The sequence below is a fragment of the Piliocolobus tephrosceles genome, chromosome 13 (assembly GCF_002776525.5).
Source record: "Piliocolobus tephrosceles isolate RC106 chromosome 13, ASM277652v3, whole genome shotgun sequence".
In the NCBI taxonomy this organism is placed as follows: Eukaryota; Metazoa; Chordata; class Mammalia; order Primates; family Cercopithecidae; genus Piliocolobus; species Piliocolobus tephrosceles.
Window position 1 is genome coordinate 56,323,687 of NC_045446.1, and position 21,071 is coordinate 56,344,757.

Here is a 21,071-nt window from a genome sequence, read left to right on the forward strand (position 1 = left end):
CGTGCCTGGCCATATTCATCTTTATATAGAATAGGCAGTGTGTAAGATTGTGGTTGATACAGCACAACGTTGGAGACAGAGAGCAATAAGCTAAGAAAAGTCAGGTTCCCATTCCTCAAAATTATACCTTCTTCATATGTTCTCCCGTGACTGTTATTTCTGATTTGTGTTACCATATACTTACTGCTATATGGATGTCTCAGAGTGGGTTGTTACTATGTTATTTTCACTCAAAGCATATTTTTGAGTGGCCAATAATTTATGCATAAGCTATTTGAGATGGTTGTTAAATTGTGAAAGGAGAGTGATTGAAAAAGCTATAAAGTTGCTTTCTTTGATTTCAGAGAATGACTAGGTAAACTTTGATGAATCTGCTGTGCTTGTTATCATGTAGACTTTCCTGGATTCAGGGGATGGGATTGGATAACTTCTTAAGGTCTCCTTTAACCTAATGAGCCAATGAATTGCATAGGGCTTAGAATTTGAAAAAGACAGTAAACAATCTTGTACATAGTAAACATGGCACACGTTAAGGAGTTACCAGATTATCTAAATTAGGATTCTTTGTCAACCAAGAATATTACATCTTAAAGTTGTTGTTTTTTTTTATTAATTTTTTCTTTTTTTTGATCCCAGCCCTCAAGAACCTCAAATGTAGAGAGAAAAGCATCTCAACAACAGTGGTGTCGGGGCAACTTTACAGAAGGGAAAGTTCCTCACATAAGGATTGAGAATGGAGCTGCTATTGAGGTATATAGAAAGCAAATTAAGCTACTGTGAGCTTTCAGGTTTCTTTTAAGTCAATGGTTAATGGAAAAAAATGATTTAAAAATAAATCTCTAAAGAAAGGAAGTAAAAGAGGAAACATACCATTTTCAAGTATGGTAACATTTTTTCTAAAGAAAATACAGATTAATTATTTTCTGTTTATGGAGGACCAAGTGGATTTTAATTAAAGTGGAGAACATTTTCATTAGATAAAATGAGGATAGTTTCATCTTCAGGTCTTGGCCATTGCTGAAAGCAATAGTGGAGTCTTTGTTTAGACCTTTTCATGATGCAGAAAAGGACTAGATGATTTTAGTTTGGCTGTTCACTTCCTTGATAGCGAGGCCAGAATCTCCCTCATGAGCTCCTCCATCTTTTCCATCCTGCGATTGGATAAATACCAGTATTATTTTTCCAGGATTCAAATTATTATATAAAATATGAATTAAATATTAGAACAATAAAAAATTAAAATGTGTGTTTTTACATTAAAGAAACTGCAGTAAGAACAACCACAAAAATAAGAAAGTTGCCTTAATGTTACCATTTAAATTGCTTTGGGGCACCACAAATTGCACCCATTTAAGATGGTACACTTAATAAATGTTTATGTTCTGATTGCTCAGCTGACTGACCACTCTTCATCTCTCTCCCTCTCCTTCGGCCTCCCTAGTGCCTGATACACAAAAATATTGAAATTAGGCCAATTATTAATCCTACAGTGGTCACGTGAAAGGGAGAGTTGCATGTCTTTCTCTTTAAATCAAAAGCTAAAAATGATCAAGCCTGACATCAAAACTTGTTTTAAAAGATATTTGGCAACTTACATGAAGTGCTTAGAAAAGCTGCCTGGCCTGAGAAACTCTGACTTGAAAAGTTTAAATTTCTCCCCTTTAATTAAAGTCCTGTACTTACAACACACACAGACGAATTTACCAAGTTTTAAATTTAGTCTTGGGCCAGGCATGATGATTCATGCCTGTTATCCCAGCGTTTTGAAAGGCTGAGGAAGGAGGATCACTTGAGGCCAAGAGTTTGAGACCAGACTGGGCAACACAGCAAAACTCCTTCTCTACAAAATTTTTTAAAAAAATTAGCAGGGTATAGTGGCATGCAACTGTAGTCCAGGCTACTGCGGGGATGCTGAGATGTGAGTATCACTTGAGCCCAGAAGTTTGAAGCTGCAGTGAGCTATGATCATACTGCTGCATTCTAGCCTCGGTGATAGAGTGAGACCTTGTCTCCAAAAACAATAAAATAAATAAATAACAAATTTAGTCTTAAGAGCTTTTATAAAAGCAAATTGTGTTCATTGTGAAAAATTAGGCAAATATAAGTATGGAGAAAATAAAAATTATCAACCAGATATAACCAATTTAAAAATTATTACCTTCACTTTTTCTATGCATGTACTAGTTTTGTTTTGTTTTTCTTTAACATTTTTCCTGTTTTAAATTAGGTGTTATTTCAAATATATATACGTATTTTAAAGAAGTAACCTTAACCTGGTGTAGCTGAAGTTGAAGCTTCTATTCCCCTATAAAATAGGCTCATTTTAAATATTTTAAACATTTCAGAAGAGTATAAAGAAGGAAATTACAATCATCCACAATTCTATTACCCTTACATAATTACTTTTAATATTTAGATGAACATTTTCCCAGATATCCATGTAAGCACCTCTGCATACATACATTTTCATAATGAAATCATATCTTATGTGCTTTTCACACTGCACACTATGTCATGGACTTCTTCTGTGTCAATAAAAATAGATCTACATTATCATTTTAATATCATCCTTACACAATTATTAGAAATATTAAACTATTTTCTCCTTCATCACCATGTGTTAATATCAAAGCAGTTAGTTGAACAAAGTGATTAGTTTATAAAAAACTAGTTGGCCATTTCTCATTTTAGAATTCCTATTTAAACAGTATTGAAATACTGTCTTCAAATTGTGGTTCCATTGAGAGAGAAAATGAAAGTTGAACTTTTAAAGGACAAGAAAAATTGGGGAAATGGTTATGAAGAGATTATTTTGTAAATGAGAAAAGGGTAAATGACCATTTTAGTTGAGATTTAACTCACTTTATAAGATATAAGCATACTTCATCATATTGTGCTTTGATTTATTGCCCTCTGCAGATCTTGCATCTTTTACAAATTTGAAGGTTTGGCAACTGTGTCAAGCAAGTCTGTTGGTGCCATTTTTCCAAGAGCATATGCTCATTTTGTGCCTTTGTGTCACATTTTGGTAATTCTCACAGTATTTCAAACTTTTTCTTCATTATTGTATCTATTGTGATCTGTGATCTGTGATTTTTGATGTTACTATTGTACTTGTTTGGGGATGTCACAAATTGCACCCATATAAGATGGCGTACTTAATAAGTGTTGTGTGCATTTTGATTGCTCCAGTGACTGACCATTCTTCCATCTCTCTCCCTCTCCTTGGCCCTTCCTAGTCCCTGAGAGACAATATTAAAGTCAGGACAATTAATAACCCTGCAGTGTTTCAAGTGAAAGGAAGAGTTACATGTCTTTCACTTTAAATCAAAAGCCAGAAATGATTAGGTCTAATGAGGAGGGCATGTTGAAGGCCAAGATAGGCTAAAAGCTAGGCCTCTTGCACCAGTTAACTAAGTTTTTAATGCAAAAGAAAAGTTGTTGAATGAAATTAAAAGTGCTATTCCAGTGAATACATGACTGATAAGCAAAACAGCTTTGTTGCTGATATGGAGAAAGTTTGAGTGATTTGGAAGAAGATCAAACCAAGCACAACATTCCCTTAAGCCAAAGCCTAATCCAGAGCAAGTCCCTATCTCTTTTCAGTTTTGTGAAGGTGAGAGAAGTGAGGATGTTGTAGGAGAAAAGCTTGAAGCCAGCACAGGTTGGTTCAGGAGGTTTAAGGAAAGTAGCTGTCTGTATAACATACAAGTGCAAGGTGGAAGTAGCCAGTGCTGATGTAGACGCTGCAGCAAGTTATCCAGAAGATCTAGCTAAGACCATTGATAGAAGGTGGCTACACTAAACAACTGATTTAAGCCTTATATGGGAAGAAGATGCTAACTAATCCTTTCATAGCTAGAGAGGAGAAATCAATGTTTGGCTTCACAGCCCCAAAGGATAGGCTAACTCTCCTGTTAGTGGCTAATGAAGCTGGTGACTTTAAGTTGAAGCCAGTGCTCATTTACCATTTTGAAATTCCTAGGGCCTTAAGAATTTATGCTAAATTTACTCTGTCTGTGCTCTTTAAATAGAACAACAAAGCCTGAATGATAGCACCTTTGCTTACAGCATGATTTACTGAAATTTTAAGCCCACGTTTGAGACCTACTGCTCAGAAAAAAAGTCTCCTTTCCAAATATTACTGCTCATTGACAATGCACCTGGTCACCCAAAAGCTCTAATGGACATGTATAAGATGGATGTTGTTTTCATGGCTGCTAACACAACATTCATTCTGTAGCCCATGGATCAAAGTGATTTCTGTTTTGTAGCCTTATTATTTAGGAGATAAATTTCATAAGGTTATATCTACTACAGATAGTGATGGATCTGGGCAGATTAAGTTGAAAACCTTTTGGAAAGGATTCATCATGCTAGAAGCCATTAAGAACATTTGTGATTCATGAGAGAAGGTCAAAATATCAACATTAATGGAGTCTGGTAAATGTTGATTCCCACCCTCATGGATGACTGAAGGGTTCAAGTCTTAAATGGATAAAGTAACTATAGATATAATGGAAACAACAAGAGAACTAGAAGTAGAGCCTGAAGATGGGACTGACTTTTTGCAATCTTATGATAAAACATGAATGAGTGAAGAATTGCTTCTTATGGATGGGCAAAGAAAGTGATTTCTTGAGGTGGAATATACTCTGGGTGAAGATGCTGTGAACATTTTTGAAACGACAACAAAATTTAAAATATTACATAAACATAGTTGATAAAGCAGTGGCGGGGTTTGAGAGCACTGGTTTCAGTTTTGAAAGAAGTTCTGCTGTGAGTAAAATGCTATCAAGCAGCATCACATGCTACAGAGAAATATTTTATGAGAGGAAGAGTCAATTGATGCACCAAACTTCATGGTTGTCTTACTTTTAGAAATTGCCACAGCCATTCCAGTCTTCAACCATCACTACCCTGATCAGTCATCGGTCATCTACATGGAGGCAGGACCTTCCACCAGCAAAGAGATTACAACTGCATTCTTATGTTTGTTAGCATTTTTTTTTTTTTTTGCAATACAGCATTTTAAAATTTTGTGTACATTTTTAGACATAATGCTATTGCAGTTAATAGATTATAATGTACTGTAAACATAACTTTTATATGCTTTATTGAAATTTTTGCTTTATGGTGGTGGTCTGGACCTGAATACACAATATCTCTGAGGTATCTCTGTATATAATTGAGAGTTGCATATAAATATAAAAATAAAATTATGTTTTGTACCATTTTATAATTATCTAAGTTTTCTGACTTTAATTCTATTATGTGCTATTAAGTGGTATCAAGGAAGAGAGAGGAGCTAGATTTTTTTTAAGAGATACAAAAGAAACAGCTCCTTTAGGAGCTTTTAGACTGTCTTGGAAGAAAAAAAATGAACCAAAAGGTTTGTAAACAAAAAAGCAATAATATTGTTTGAGGACCAATGCATAAATGGTGATAGGAGTAAAAATAACAGAACAGACACAATTGTGTGAAACAAGGAAACCCTTCATGAAGGAGGTGAGTAATTAGTTGGGCATTGAATTTTCTGTTACAAAAGAAAGGAATGTGCGCATTAGAAAACACAAAGACAAGCCTCTCATTTACCTGTTGCGTGGTGATATGGTTTGGTTTTGTGTCCCCACCCAAATCTCATCTTGTAGCTCCTGTAATTCCCACTTGTTATGGGAGGGACCCTGTGGGAGATGATTGAATCATGGGGGCAGGTTTTTCTCGTGTTGTTCTCATGATAGTGACTGGATCTCATAAAATCTGATGGTTTTAAAAATGGGAGTTTCTCTGCACAAACCCTCTCTTTGCCTGCTTCCATCCATGTAAGACGTGACTTGCTCCTCCTTGCCTTCTGCCATGATTGTGAGGCCTCCCCAGCCATGTGGAACTCTAAGTCCAATGAACCTTTTTATTTTGTAAATTGCCCAGTCTTGGATATGTCTTTATCAGCAGTGTGAAAATGGATAAATACAGTAAATTGGTACCAGGAGTGGGGTGCTGCCAAAAATATACCCACAAATGTAGAAGTGCCTTGTTTTTTTTTTTGAGATGGAGTCTTGCTCTGCCGCCAGGCTGGAGTGCAGTGGTGCAGTCTCAGCTCACTGCAACCTTCCCCTCCTGGGCTCAAGCTATTCTCATGCCTCAGCCTCCCGAATAGCTGGGATTACAGGCACAGGCCACCACACCCAGCTGATTTTTGTATTTTTAATAGAGACGGGGTTTCACCATGTTGGCCAGGATGGTCTCAATCTCCTGACCTCATAATCTGCCCGCCTTGGCCTTCCAAATACTGGGATTACAGGCATGAGCCACCACACCCGGCCAGAAGTGACTTTGGAACTGGGTGACAGGCAGAGGTTGGAACAATTTGGAGGGCTCAGAACAAGACAGGAAAATGTGGGACAGTTTGGAACTCCCTGGAGACTTGTTGAATGTCTTTGACCAAAATGCTGGTAATGATATGGATGATGAAATTCAGGCTGAGGTGGTTTCAGATGAAGATGAGGAACTTGTTGGGAACTGGAGTAAAGGTGACTCTTGTTATGTTTTACTAAAGTGACTGGCAGCATTTTGCGCCTGCCCTAGAGATTTGTAGAACTTTAAACTTGAGAGAGATGATTTAGGGTATCCGGTGGAAGAACTTTCTAAGCAGCAGAGCGTTGTAGAGGTAAGTTGGGTGCTGTTAAAGACATTCAGTTTTATAAGAGAAGCAGAGCATAAAAATTTGGAAAACTTGCAGCCTGTGATAGAAAATGCAATAGAAAAGAAAATCCCATTTTCTGAGGAGAAATTCAAGCTGGCTGCAGAAATTTGCATAAGTAACCAGGAGCCAAATGTTAATCCCCAAGATAATGAGAAAAATGTCTCCAGGGCATGCCAGAGGTCTTCACAGCAGCGCCTCCCATTACCCAGAGTACTAGGAGGAAAAAGTGGTTTCATGGGCTGGGCCCAGGATTCCCATGCTGTGTGCAGCCTAGGGACTTGGTGCCCTGCATCCTAGCCACTCCAGCCATGGCTGAAAGGGCCCAACATAGAACTTGGGCTGTCGCCTCAGAGGCTGCAAGCCTCAAGCCTTGGCTGCTTTCATGTGGTATTAAGTCTGCGAGTGCACAGAAGTCAAGAATTAGGGTTTGGGAACCTCCACCTAGATTTCAGAAGATATATGGAAATGCCCAGGCAGAAGTTTGCCACAAGAGCAGGATCCTCAGGGAGAACCTCTTCTAGGGAAGTGCAGAAGGGAAATATGGGGTGGGAGCCCCCACACAGATTCCCTACTGGGGCACTGCCTAGTGGAGCTGTGAGAAGAGGGCTACCATTCTCCAGACGCCAGAATAGTAGATCCACCGACAGCTTGCACCATGCACCTGGAAAGGCCACAGACACTCAATGTCAGCCTGTGAAAACAGCCAGGAGGGAGGCTGTACCCTGCAAAGCTACAGGGACAGAGCTGCCCAAGACTATGGGAACCTACCTCTTGCTTCAGCGTGACCTGGATGTGAGACATGGAGTCAAAGGAGATCATTTTGGAGCTTTAAGATTTGACTGCCCCACTGGATTTCGGACTTGCATGGGGCCTGTAGCCTTTTTGTTTTGGCCAATTTCTCCAATTTGTAATGGCTATTATTTACCCAATGCCTATACCCCCATTGTATCTAGGAAGTAACTAACTTGCTTTTGATTTTACAGGCTCATAGGCAGAAGGGACTTACCTTGTCTTAGATGTGGACTTTTGAATTAATGCTGAAATGAGTTGAGACTTTGGGGAACTGTTGGGAAGGCATGATTGGTTTTGAAATGTGAAGTTATGAGGTTTGGGAAGGGCCAGAGTTGGAATGATATGGTTTGGCTCTGTGTCCCCACCCAAATTTCTTCTTGTAGCTCCCATAATTCCCATGTGTCATGGGAGGGAACCAGCAGGAGATGATTGAATCACGGGGGCGGGTCTTTTCCATGTTGTTCTCATGATAGTGAATGGGTCTCACGAGAGCTGATGGTTTTAAAAACGGGAGTTTCTGTGTACAAGCCCTCTCCTTGCCTACTTCCATCCATGTAAGATGTGACTTGCTCCTCCTTGCCTTCTGCCATGATTGTGAAGCCTCCCCAGTCATGTGGAACTGTAAGTCCAATAAACCTCTTTCTTTTGTAAATTGCCCGGTGTCAGGTATGTCTTCATCAGCATTATGAAAACGGACTGATACACATGGTGAATGTGAAAGTGATCACACACAGAGAGAGAGAGTGGCATTTTGAGAGTGGCATTTCTATGGAAGGCTTTGACTAGCTGATCCAACCAGGGCATTACTTAGTGGCATTAGTTCAGCTCCTCCCCATGTTCTGGTTCCTATGCATGATGGGTCTAGAAACTGAGTTGATTTGAATCAGGGAGACTGACTCCCCCAAAACCAAATTTACAAGAAATGGAAGTGTAAATGAGTTAGCTGTTTATTATTTACAATGCAAACCAAAATGGTGGTGTTGGCAAAACCAATGTATTCTTTCTTTGTAGGTAGAAGTTAAATGATAAGAGGATGGATTCTTGGTTTGGATGATGGTTTCATGAGTAGTGGTTATTTTTTTTTTCTCAGTGCTGATCTGTTGAAATTTTTGTCACATACTGCTTTTTCTAAAGCAAAAGGAATAAAACAAAAGTGATTTTTAATAAGATAAAGGGAAAGCATTAGTTGTTAAATAAGGAAACATTTGTTCAGTAGTTACTATGTGTTGATTTTGTAGTATAGCTCTCAGAGATTTGGGATTTTTTGGCGTGAGTGTATTTTATATCTGCACACACTTATGTATATATATTAGTACTCCATTTCTCCTTTTTCTTATGAAGATATTTCATTAATATATTATAGTTTGAAAGAGATTCATTTTTATACTTTTGAGTTTTTCCACATTTCACCATTAGGATTTTTATGGTTTTCCTCCAAAGGACACTTAATAAAATTCATTAACACATCAACACTTATTTTTGGTTAAGATGTGTTTATTAATATTGGAGAAAATATGTAGTGTCTTCTATTTGATTTTAACTTGGAGCAGAATCTCTTTTCCCTTAGGTGAGTATCTGTCAGTATTATATGTTCTTTTTTTTGTTTTTTTTTTTTTTTGAGGCAGAGTCTCACTCTGTCACCCAGGCTGGAGTGCAGCGGCGCCATCTCGGCTCACTGCAAGCTCCGCCTCACAGGTTCTTGCCATTCTCCTGCCTCAGCCTCCCGAGTAGCTGGGATTACAGGTGCCCGCAACCACGCCCGGCTAATTATTTGTATTTTTAGTAGAGATGGGGTTTCACCGCTTTAGCCAGGATGGTCTAGATCTCCTGACCTCATGATCTGCCCGCCTTGGCCTCCCAAAGTGCTGGGATTACAGGCGTGAGCCACCGCGCCCAGCCGTTCATTTTAATAGCTGTTAAATGGCATAGGGAGACAAAGAATTCTTTTTTTTTTTTTTTTCCCTCCAGGAAATCTATACCTTTGGAAGAATATTGGGAAAAGGGAGCTTTGGAATGGTCATTGAAGCGACAGACAAGGAAACAGAAACGAAGTGGGCAATTAAAAAAGTGAACAAAGAAAAGGTAAGGCTCATTAGCAGCATCCTACTGAGGGCACAGTGTTAGTGCAGGGTGGGTGTGGGCAGTACAGCTTTTCACACTAACACAAGCTGCCTCTCACCCCGAGGTCCCAGCCTGGGCTGATCCCCTGGAGAAGTATGGCATTTCTCTAGCCTCCTGGAAAGGGACTAGTTTCTGAACTCAAGTAGGCAAGTGCTGCCTGGAAAAAACAAATGGAAGGAATAATATAACCAATATAACAAAAAATAGGTAAATTTTACCAGAGTATGCTGAAGATAAGGGCTGGTTTTCAGTATCTGTAGGCACAGGGCTGTGGGCTAGAGATACCTTAGCTAGAAGTGCTGATACTCTGTCCTGATGTTGTTTTGATATACTTTTCTCCTATCCTCTCCTTTCATTTCCTCACTGTTAGCTAATTCTGTTTATTCATCCTGCCTGCTCTTTCACGTTGAATCACTTTTGCTTCAACTATCTACATTATACTCTTTTATCTGCCGCACTCCTCACTAGATTTCCTCTCGAACTGGGAAATGACTGGGCTTCTCTTGATGATCAAGTCTGAGACCTCAGACTTGACACCTGATCATTTCATCAACCTTTTGCACTTCTGTGCCTGGGAAAAACCAAACAACATTATGGTGTTTTCCCCTAGGATTTGTGATGATAAATATCACATTTAAAAAACAAAATGGTAGGCTTTATGTATTATTTAAAACAAACTGTAGCAAATTACATACCATTTCTCCCTAATGTTTAGTAAGGTAACATATCAATCTTAATAAAGGGATTAAGAGCCTTTCTAGAAAATTTTAGAATTCTTTAGAACCATAGGTAGCATCCTAAGTGCTGCCTGAGATGTTATTTCCTTTGCTTCTTTGGTGTTAGGTAGGGTTAGGGGTTCAGTTTTTGGGTTATGTAACTATCATGCCTACTTGCAACTTTAGGAATTAATAATCTTTCATATTCATATTTATGTTGAGAGTTTGTGAGACCATAAGATAGTAAGATAAAACTATATAGTCAGTATATGAAGTGAATAGTGTAATATTGTGTTATATTCAGGTCAAGCCATTTGGGAAGGGGAGAGAAACAGAATCGAGATGGATATTAGGAGAAATTGGGGTAACTTTCCATATCTTGTCTAGACAAAAATTCACTCCTCACAGTCACTATTTCTCTTGATCCTTTAGGTCGAGGGTCCCCAGCCCCCAGGTCTTGGACTGGTACCTGTCCATGACCTGTTAGGAACCAGGCTGCACACCAGGAGGTGAGCAGCAGGCGAGTGAGCATCACCACCTGAGCTCTGCCTCCTGTCAGATCAGTGGTGGCATTAGATTCTCACAGGAACACAAACTCTACTGTGAACTGTATATGTGAGGGATCTATGTTGTATACTCCTTATGAGAATTCAACTAATGCCTGATGATCAGAGGTAGAACAGTTTCACTCTGAAGCCATGCCCTCTCCCGCATCCCTGGTTCATGGAAAAGTTGTCTTCCATGAAATCAGTCCCTAGTACCAAAAAGGTCGGGGACTGCTGTTCTAGGTTAACCTATAAATGTGGCTTAATGCTTGGGCGGGGCATAGTATGATGGGCAATGTCCCACCCACTCCTGAGATGCTAAATGTTGAGGAGCAGTGGTAATTGGAAGCTGGAATGACACTAGGTAAAATTTCAATTAGGCAAAATTTGCCTTATGACTAATCCATTTCCACTCCCTTAAGAACCGTTATGTGTTTTCCCAAATCAGGTGGATGGGAGGTGGAGGAATAGGACCTTTGTTATTCCTTGCAGGGAGATTTTTTATTGGAAACTGTCAGGCCTAAAACTTCCACCTATTAGTTTTTTCTTTACTATTCCTTGCACCCAACCCAGCCTCTCTCTGCTTTCACCTGGACTGACCCTGACACCCATCAGTCCCAGCAGCTTACCTGGGCTGTGCTGCCACAAGGTTTCAGGGACAGCCCTCATTACTTCAGCCAAGCTCTTTCTCATGGTTTACTTTCTTTCCACCCCTCTGCTTCTCACCTTATTCAGTATATTGATGACCTTCTCCTTTGTAGCCCCTCCTTTGAATGTTCTCAACAAGACACCCTTCTGTTCCTTCAGCATTTATTCTCCAAAGGATATCGGGTATCCCCCTCCAAAGCTCAAATTTCTTTTCCATCCGTTACCTACCTTGGCATAATTCTTCATAAAAACACACATGCTCTCCCTGCCAATTGTGTCCGACTGATCTCTCAAACCCCAACACCTTCTACAAAACAACAACTCCTTTTCTTCCTAGGCATGGTTGGATACTTTCGACTTTGGATACCTAGTTTTGCCATCCTAACAAAACCATTATATAAACTCACAAAAGGAAATGTAGCCGATACCATAGATCCTAAATCCATTCCTTGAAGACAGCTTTAGAGACTGCCCCCACCCTAGCTCTCCCTGACTCATCCCAACCCTTTTCATTACACACAGCAGAAGTGCAGGGCTGTGCAGTCAAAATTCTTACACAAGGACCAGGATCGCATCCTGTAGCCTTTCTGTCCAAACAACTTGACCTTACTGTTTTAGGCTGGCCATCATGTCTCTGTGCAGTGGCTGCCGCAGCCCTAATACTTTTAGAGGCCCTCAAAATCACAAACTATGCTCAACTCACTCTCTACAGTTCTCATAACTTCCAAAATCTATTTTCCTCCTCATACTTGACACATGTACTTTCTGCCCCACCAGCACCTTCAGCTATACTCACTCTTTGTTGAGTCTCCCACCATTACCATTGTTCCTGGCCCAGACTTCAATCTGGCCTCCCCCATTATTCCTGATACCACACCTGACCCCCATGACTGTGTCTCCCTGATACACCTGACATTCACCCCATTTCCCCATATTTTCTTCTTTCCTGTTCCTCACCCTTTTCACACTTGGTTTATTGATGGCAGTTCCATCAGGCCTAATCGCCACACACCAGCAAAGGCAGGCTATGCTATAGTATCTTCCACATCTATCATTGAGGCTACTGCTCTGCTCCCCTCCACTACCTCTCAGCAAGCCGAACTCATTGCCTTAATTCCGGCCCTCACTCTTGTAAAGGGACTATGCGTCAGTATTTATACTGACCCCATATCCTGCACCACCATGCTGTTTTATGAGCTGAAAGGTTTCCGCACTACACAAGGGTCCTCCATCATTAATGTCTGTTTAATAAAAACTGTTCTCAAGGCCGCTTTACTTCCAAAGGAAGCTGGAGTCATTCACTGCAAGGGCCATCAAAAGGCATCAGATCCCATGGCTCAGGGCAACGCTTATGCTGATAAGGTAGCTAGAGAAGCAGCTAGCATTCCAACTTCAGTCCCTCACGGTCAGTTTTTCTCCTTTTCATCGGTCACTCCCGCTTACTCTTCCACTGAAACGTCCACCTTTCAATCTCTTCCCACACAAGGCAAATGGTTCTTGGACCAGGGAAAATATCTCCTTCCAGCCTCACAGGCCCATTCTATTCTATTGTCATTTCATAACCTCTTCCATGTAGGTTACAAACTGCTAGCCCACCTCTTAGAACCTCTCATTTCCTTTCCATTGTGGAAATCTATCCTAAAGGAAATCACTTCTGGGTGTTCCATCTGCTATTCTACTACTCCTCAGGGATTGTTCAGGACCCCTCCCTTCCATACACATCAAGCTCAGGTATTTGCCCCCGCCCAGGACTGGCAAATTGACTTTACTCACAATGCCTCGAGTCAGGAAACTAAAATACCTCTTGGTCTGGGTAGACACTTTCACTGGATGGGTAGAGGCCTTTCCCACAGGGTCTGAGAAAGCCACCCTTCTGTCAGACATAATTCCTCAGTTTGGCCTTCCCACCTCTATACAGTCTGATAATGAACCAGCCTTTATTAGTCAAAACACCCAAGCAGTTTCTCAGGCTCTTGGTATTTAGTGGATCCTGGTTTTACCTCAAACTGCCACCCTTAAGTCTCTCTTTAAGTGTATGGAAGATCTTCAGTGACAAAGTACACTCCAATACTTTGACCCTGATGAAGTCCTATTCTTTACTTTTATACTTGCTCTTATTCTCATGCCACCCTCTACCTCTCCCCAGCTATCTCCACCACACTATCAATCTCACTCACTCTCTCCTAGCCGTTTCTAATCCTTCTTTAACAAACAATTGCTGGCTTTGCATTTCTCTTTCATCCAAATTCGACAAGGCTCTGACTTTTTCACTACTAAAAAAAGGGGGGGGATCTCTGTATATTTTTAAATGAAGAATGTTGTTTTTACCTAAATCAATCTGGCCTGGTATATGACAACATTAAAAAAAATACTGAAGGATAGAGCCCAAATACTCGCCAACCAACTAAACAATAACATTGAACCCCCTTGGACACTCTCTAATTGGACGTCCTGGGTACTCCCAATTCTTAGTCCTTTAATACCTATTTTTCTCCTTCTTTTATTTGGACCTTGTGTCTTTCGTTTAGTTTCTCAATTCATACAAAACCGTATCCAGGCCATCACCAATAATTCTATATGACAAATACTCCTTCTAACAACCCCACAGTATCACCCTTTACCCCAAAATCTTTCTTCAGTTGAATCTCTCACACTCTAGGTTCCCATGCTGCCCCTAATCCCACTCGAAGAAGCCCTGAGAAACATCGCCCATTATCTCTCCACACCACCCCCCAAAATTTTCGCTGCCCCAATACTTTATCACTATTTTGTTTTATTTTTCTTATTAATATAAGAAGACAGGAATGTCAGGCCTCTGTGCCCAAGCTAAGCTGTCATATCCCCAGTGACTGCATGTATACATCCAGATGGCCTGAAGCAACTGAAGATCCACAAAAGTGAAAATAGCCTTAACTGATGACATTCGACCATTGTGATTTGTCTCTGCCCCACCCTAACTGATCACTTTGTAAACTGATCACACCCTAACTGATTACTTTGTAATCTCCCCCACCCTTAAGAAGGTTCTTTATAATCTCCCCCACCCTTGAGAATGTACACCTCCTGCCCCCAAAACATTGCTATTAACTCCACCGCCTATCCCAAAACCTCTAAGAACTAATGATAATCCCACTACCCTTTGCTGACTCTCTTTTCAGACTCAACCTGCCTGCACCCAGGTGAAATAAACAGCCATGTTGCTCACACAAAGCCAGTTTGGTGTTCTCTTCACACTGACATGTGAGACAGAAATAAAACCCATAAATGAGGACAATGCTTATCCTCAAATAATGGCAATTTCAAGATCAATAGGGGTGATGATTTGGCAGGGCGGTGTTGGTGAGGGTGGAGAAAGCCCTTCTAGAATTTCTTAGATAGAGGACATTGTAGATAATCAATTACCTACACCCCAAATGAAGTCCTTGTGCTCCTTGGAGTGTTACTGACTTTGCCTTTTGCTCTCTGCATGGTGAGTGTTAGATGTTAGGAGACATCTAACATCTGAAGGCAAGATCTCTCTCTCTTTGCATCTCTGTCTCTCTTTGTCTGTCTGTCTCTCTCTTTCCATCTCTCTCTCTGTTTCTCCCTCAGTTAACCAGGCAGGCCAGGAAATAACACAGTGCAGAGCCAAGTGTAGAATCTCATTGCCTATTATTTTTTCATATATATCAAATCAAATCAAAACAAGACAACAGCAAAACAAAATAAAAACTTTTTTTTTTATTATTATACTTTAAGTTCTAGGGTACATGTGCATAACGTGCAGGTTTGTTACATATGTATACTTGTGCCATGTTGGTGTGCTGCACCCATCAACTCGTCAGCACCCATCAATTCGTCATTTATATCAGGTATAACTCCCAATGCAATCCCTCCCCTCTGCCCTCTCCCCATGATAGGCCCCGATGTGTGATGTTCCCCTTCCCAAGTCCAAGTGATGTCATTGTTCAGTTCCCACCTATGAGTGAGAACATGCGGTGTTTGGTTTTCTGTTCTTGTGATAGTTTGCTAAGAATGATGGTTTCCAGCTGCATCCATTTGCCTACAAAGGACGCAAACTCATCCTTTTTTATGGCTGCATAGTATTCCATGGTGTATATGTGCCACATTTTCTTAATCCAGTCTGTCACTGATGGACATTTGGGTTGATTCCAAGTCTTTGCTTTTGTGAATAGTGCCGCAATAAACATACGTGTGCATGTGTCTTTATAGCAGCATGATTTATAATCCTTTGGGTATATACCCAGTAGTGGGATCCTGGGTCATATGGTACATCTAGATCTAGATCCTTGAGGAATCGCCATACTGTTTTCCATAATGGTTGAACTAGTTTACAATCCCACCAACAGTGTAAAAGTGTTCCTATTTCTCCACATCCTCTCCAGCACCTGTTGTTTCCTGACTTTTTAATGATTGCCATTCTAACTGGTGTGAAATGGTATCTCATTGTGGTTTTGATTTGCATTTCTCTGATGGCCAGTGATGATGAGCATTTTCTCATGTGTCTGTTGGCTGTATGAATGTCTTCTTTTGAGAAATGTCTGTTCATATCCTTTGCCCACTTTTTGATGGGGTTGTTTGTTTTTTTCTTGTAAATTTGTTTGAGTTCTTTGTAGATTCTGGATATTAGCCCTCTGTCAGATGAGTAGATTGCAAAAATTTTCACCCATTCTGTAGATTGCCTGTTCACTCTGATGGTAGTTTCTTTTGCTGTGCAGAAGCTCTTTAGTTTAATCATATCCCATTTGTCAATTTTGGCTTTTGCTGCCGTTGCTTTTGGTGTTTTAGACATGAAGTCCTTGCCCATGCCTATGTCCTGAATGGTATTGCCTAGGTTTTCTTCTAGGGTTTTTATGGTATTAGATCTAACATTTAAGTCTCTAATCCATCTTGAATTAATTTTTGTATAAGGAGTAAGGAAAGGATCCAGTTTCAGCTTTCTACTTATGGCTAGCCAATTTTGCCAGCACCGTTTATTAAATAGGGAGTCCTTTCCCCATTTCTTGTTTCTCTAAGGTTTGTCAAAGATCAGATGGCTGTAGATGTGTGGTATTATTTCTGAGGGCTCTGTTCTGTTCCATTGGTCTATATCTCTGTTTTGGTACCAGTACTATGCTGTTTTGGTTACTGTAGCCTTGTAGTATAGTTTGAAGTCAGGTAGCGTGATGCCTCCAGCTTTGTTCTTTTGACTTAGGATTGTCGTGGCAATGCGGGCTCTTTTTTGGTTCCATATGAACTTTAAAGCCGTTTTTTCCAATTCTGTGAAGAAACTCATTGGTAGCTTGATGGGGATGGCATTGAATCTATAAATAACTTTGGGCAGTATGGCCATTTTCACGATATTGATTCTTCCTATCCATGAGCATGGTATGTTCTTCCATTTGTTAGTGTCCTCTTTTATTTCACTGAGCAGTGGTTTGTAGTTCTCCTTGAAGAGGTCCTTTACATCCCTTGTAAGTTGGATTCCTAGGTACTTTATTCTCTCTGAAGCAATTGTGAATAGAAGTTCATTCATGATTTGGCTCTCTGTTTGTCTGTTACTGGTATATAAGAATGCTTGTGATTTTTGCACATTAATTTTGTATCCTGAGACTTTGCTGAAGTTGCTTATCAGCTTAAGGAGATTTTGGGCTGAGACAATGGGGTTTTCTAAATATACAATCATGTCATCTGCAAACAGGGACAATTTGACTTCTTCTTTTCCTAACTGAACACCCTTGATTTCTTTCTCTTGCCTGATTGCCCTAGCCAGAACTTCCAACACTATGTTGAATAGAAGTGGTGAGAGAGGGCATCCCTGTCTTGTGCCAGTTTTCAAAGGGAATTTTTCCAGTTTTTGCCCATTCAGTCTGATATCGGCTGTGGGTTTGTCATAAATAGCTCTTATTATTTTGAGGTATGTTCCATCAATACCGAATTTATTGAGCGTTTTTAGCATGAAGGGCTGTTGAATTTTGTCAAAAGCCTTTTCTGCGTCTATTGAGATAATCATGTGGTTCTTGTCTTTGGTTCTGTTTATATGCTGGATTACGTTTATTGATTTTCAAATGTTGAACCAGCCTTGCATCCCAGGGATGAAGCCCACTTGATCATGGTGGATAAGCTTTTTGATGTGCTGCTGAATCCGTTTTGCCAGTATTTTATTGAGGATTTTTGCATCGATGTTCATCAGGGATATTGGTCTAAAATTTTCTTTTTTTGTTGTGTCTCTGCCAGGCTTTGGTATCAGGATGATGTTGGCCTCATAAAATGAGTTAGGGAGGATTCCCTCTTTTTCAATTGATTGGAATAGTTTCAGAAGGAAAGGTACCAGCTCCTCTTTGTACCTCTGGTAGAATTCAGGTGTGAATCCATCTGGTCCTGGACTTTTTTTGCTTGGTAGGCTATTAATTATTGCCTCAATTTCAGAGCCTGCTATTGATCTATTCAGGGATTCAACTTCTTCCTGGTTTAATCTTGGAAGAGTGTAAGTGTCCAGGAAATTATCCATTTCTTCTAGATTTTCTAGTTTATTTGCATAGAGGTGTTTATAGTATTCTCTGATGGTAGTTTGTATTTCTGTGGGGTCGGTGGTGATATCCCCTTTATCATTTTTTATTGCATCTATTTGATTCTTCTGTCTTCTTTGTTAGTCTTGCTAGCGGTCTGTCAATTTTGTTGATTTTTTCAAAAAACCAACTCCTGGATTCATTGATTTTTTGGAGGGTTTTTTGTGTCTCTATCTCCTTCAGTTCTGCTCTGATCTTAGTTATTTCTTGCCTTCTGCTAGCTTTTGAATGTGTTTGCTCTTGCTTCTCCAGTTCTTTTAATTGTGATGTTAGAGTATCAATTTTAGATCTTTCCAGCTTTCTGTTGTGGGCATTTAGTGCTATAAATTTCCCTCTACACACTCCTTTAAATGTGTCCCAGAGATTCTGGTATGTTGTATCTTTGTTCTCATTGGTTTCAAAGAACATATTTATTTCTGCCTTTATTTCGTTATGTACCCAGGAGTCATTCAGGAGCAGGTTGTTCAGTTTCCATGTCGTTGAGCGGTTTTGATTGAGTTTCTTAGTCCTGAGTTCTAGTTTGATTGCGCTGTGGTCTGAGAGACAGTTTCTTATAATTTCTGTTTTTTTACATTTGCTAAGGAGTGCTTTACTTTCAATTATGTGGTCAATTTTGGAATAAGTGCAATGTGGTGCTGAGAAGAATGTATATTCTGTTGATTTGGGGTGGAGAGTTCTATAGATGTCTATTAGGTCCGCTTGGTGCAGAGATGAGTTCAATTCCTATATATTTAGGATAGTTAGCTATTCCTGTTGAATTCATCCCTTTACCATTATGTAATGGCCTTCTTTGTCTCTTTTGATCTTTGATGGTTTAAAGTCTGTTTTATCAGAGACTAGTATTGCAACCCCTGCTTTTTTTTGTTCTCCATTTGCTTGGTAGATCTTCCTCCATCCCTTTATTTTGAGCCTATGTATGTCTCTGCATGTGAGATGGGTCTCCTGAATACAGCAGACTGATGGGTCTTGACTCTTTATCCAGTTTGCCAGTCTGTGTCTTTTAATTGGAGCATTTAGTCCATTTACATTTAAGGTTAATATTGTTATGTGTGAACTTGATCCTGCCATTATGATATTAACTGGTTATTTTGCTCGTTAGTTGATGCAGTTTCTTCCTAGCCTCGATGGTCTTTACATTTTGGCATGTTTTTGCAGTGGCTGGTACCGGTTGTTCCTTTCCATGTTTAGGGCTTCCTTCAGGGTCTCTTGTAAGGCAGGCCTGGTGGTGACAAAATCTCTAAGCATTTGCTTATCTGTAAAGGATTTTATTTCTCCTTCACTTATGAAACTTAGTTTGGCTGGTTATGAAATTCTGGGTTTAAAATTCTTTTCTTTAAGAATGTTGAATATTGGCCCCCACTCTCTTCTGGCTTGTAGAGTTTCAGCCGAGAGGTCTTCTGGCTTGTAGAGTTTCAGCCGAGAGGTCTGCTGTTAGTCTGATGAACTTCCCTTTGTGGGTAACCCGACCTTTCTCTCTGGCTGCCCTTAAGATTTTTTCCTTCATTTCAACTTTGGTGAATCTGGCAATTATGTGGCTTGGAGTTGCTCTTCTCGAGGAGTATCTTTGTGGCATTCTCTGTATTTCCTGAATTTGAATGTTGGCCTGCCCTACTAGGTTGGGGAAGTTCTCCTGGATGATATCCTGAAGAGTGTTTTCCAACTTGGTTCCATTTTCCCCCTCACTTTCAGGCACCCCAATCAGATGTAGATTTGGTCTTTTTACATAATCCCATACTTCCAGGCTTTGTTCATTTCTTTTTCTTCTTTTTTCTTTTGGTTTCTCTTCTCGCTTCATTTCATTCATTTGATCCTCAATCGCTGATACTCTTTCTTCCAGTTGATAGAGTCGGTTACTGATGCTTGTGGATTTGTCACGTATTTCTCGTGTCATGGTTTTCATCTCTGTCATTTCGTTTATGACCTTCTCTGCATTAATTAGTCTAGCTGTCAATTCTTCCACTCTTTTTTCAAGATTTTTAGTTTCTTCACGCTGGGTTCATAATTCCTCCTTTAGCTCTGAGAAGTTTGATGGACTGAAGCCTTCTTCTCTCATCTCGTCAAAGTCATTCTCTGACCAGCTTTGATCCGTTGCTGGCGATGAGTTGCGCTCCTTTGCAGGGGGAGATGCACTCTTATTTTTTGAATTTCCAGCTTTTCTGCCCTGCTTCTTCCCCATCTTTGTGGTTTTATCTGCCTCTGGTCTTTGATGATGGTGACGTACTGATGGGGTTTTGGTATAGGTTTTCTTCCTGTTTGCTAGTTTTCCTGCTAATAGTCAGGACCCTCAGCTGTAGGTCTGTTGGAGATTGCTTGAGGTCCACTCCAGACCCTGCTTGCCTGGGTATCAGCAGCAGAGGTTGCAGAAGATAGAATATTGCTGAACAGCTAGTGTACTGTCTTATTCTTGATTTGGAAGCTTCCTCTCAGGGGTGTACTCCACCCTGCGAGGTGTGGGGTGTCAGACTGCCCCTAGTGGGGGATGTCTCTCAGTTAGGCTACTCAGGGGTCAGGGACCCACTTGAGCAGGCAGTCTGTCCATTCTCAGATGTCAACCTCCGTGTTGGGAGATCCACTGCTCTCTTCAAAGCTGTCAGACAGAGTCGTTCGGGTCTGCACAGGCCTCTGCTGCTTCCCCTGTTGTTTTTTAGCTGTGCCCTGTCCCCAGAGGTGGAGTCTACAGAGACAGGCAGGTTTTCTTGAGCTGCTGTGAGCTCCACCCCGTTGGAGCTTCCCAGCGGGTTTGTTTACCTACTTAAGCCTCAGCAATGGCGGGCGCCCCTCCCCCAGCCTTGCTGCTGCCTTGTGGTTAGATCGCAGACTGCTGTGCTAGCAATGAGGGAGGCTCCGTGGCTGTGGGACCCTCCCGGCCAGGTGTGGGTATAGTCTCCTGGTGTGCCCGTTTCCTTAAAGCGCAGTATTGGGGTGGGAATTACCCGATTTTCCAGGTGTTGTGTGTCTCAGTTCGCCTGGCTAGGAAAAGGGATTCCCTTCCCCCTTG

At 40.6% G+C, this 21,071-nt stretch overlaps 1 protein-coding gene across 1 annotated transcript in view; it reads left to right on the forward strand.

Annotated features, from left to right (window-relative positions):
• The window catches only part of STK33 (serine/threonine kinase 33), a 217,579-nt gene that overhangs the window by 126,129 nt on the left and 70,379 nt on the right, over positions 1 to 21,071 (forward strand). Inside the window, 3 exon segments of the mRNA XM_026454003.1 lie at positions 637 to 750; positions 9,464 to 9,577; positions 20,349 to 20,408. Of these exon segments, the coding sequence (XP_026309788.1) occupies positions 637 to 750; positions 9,464 to 9,577; positions 20,349 to 20,408 (288 nt within the window).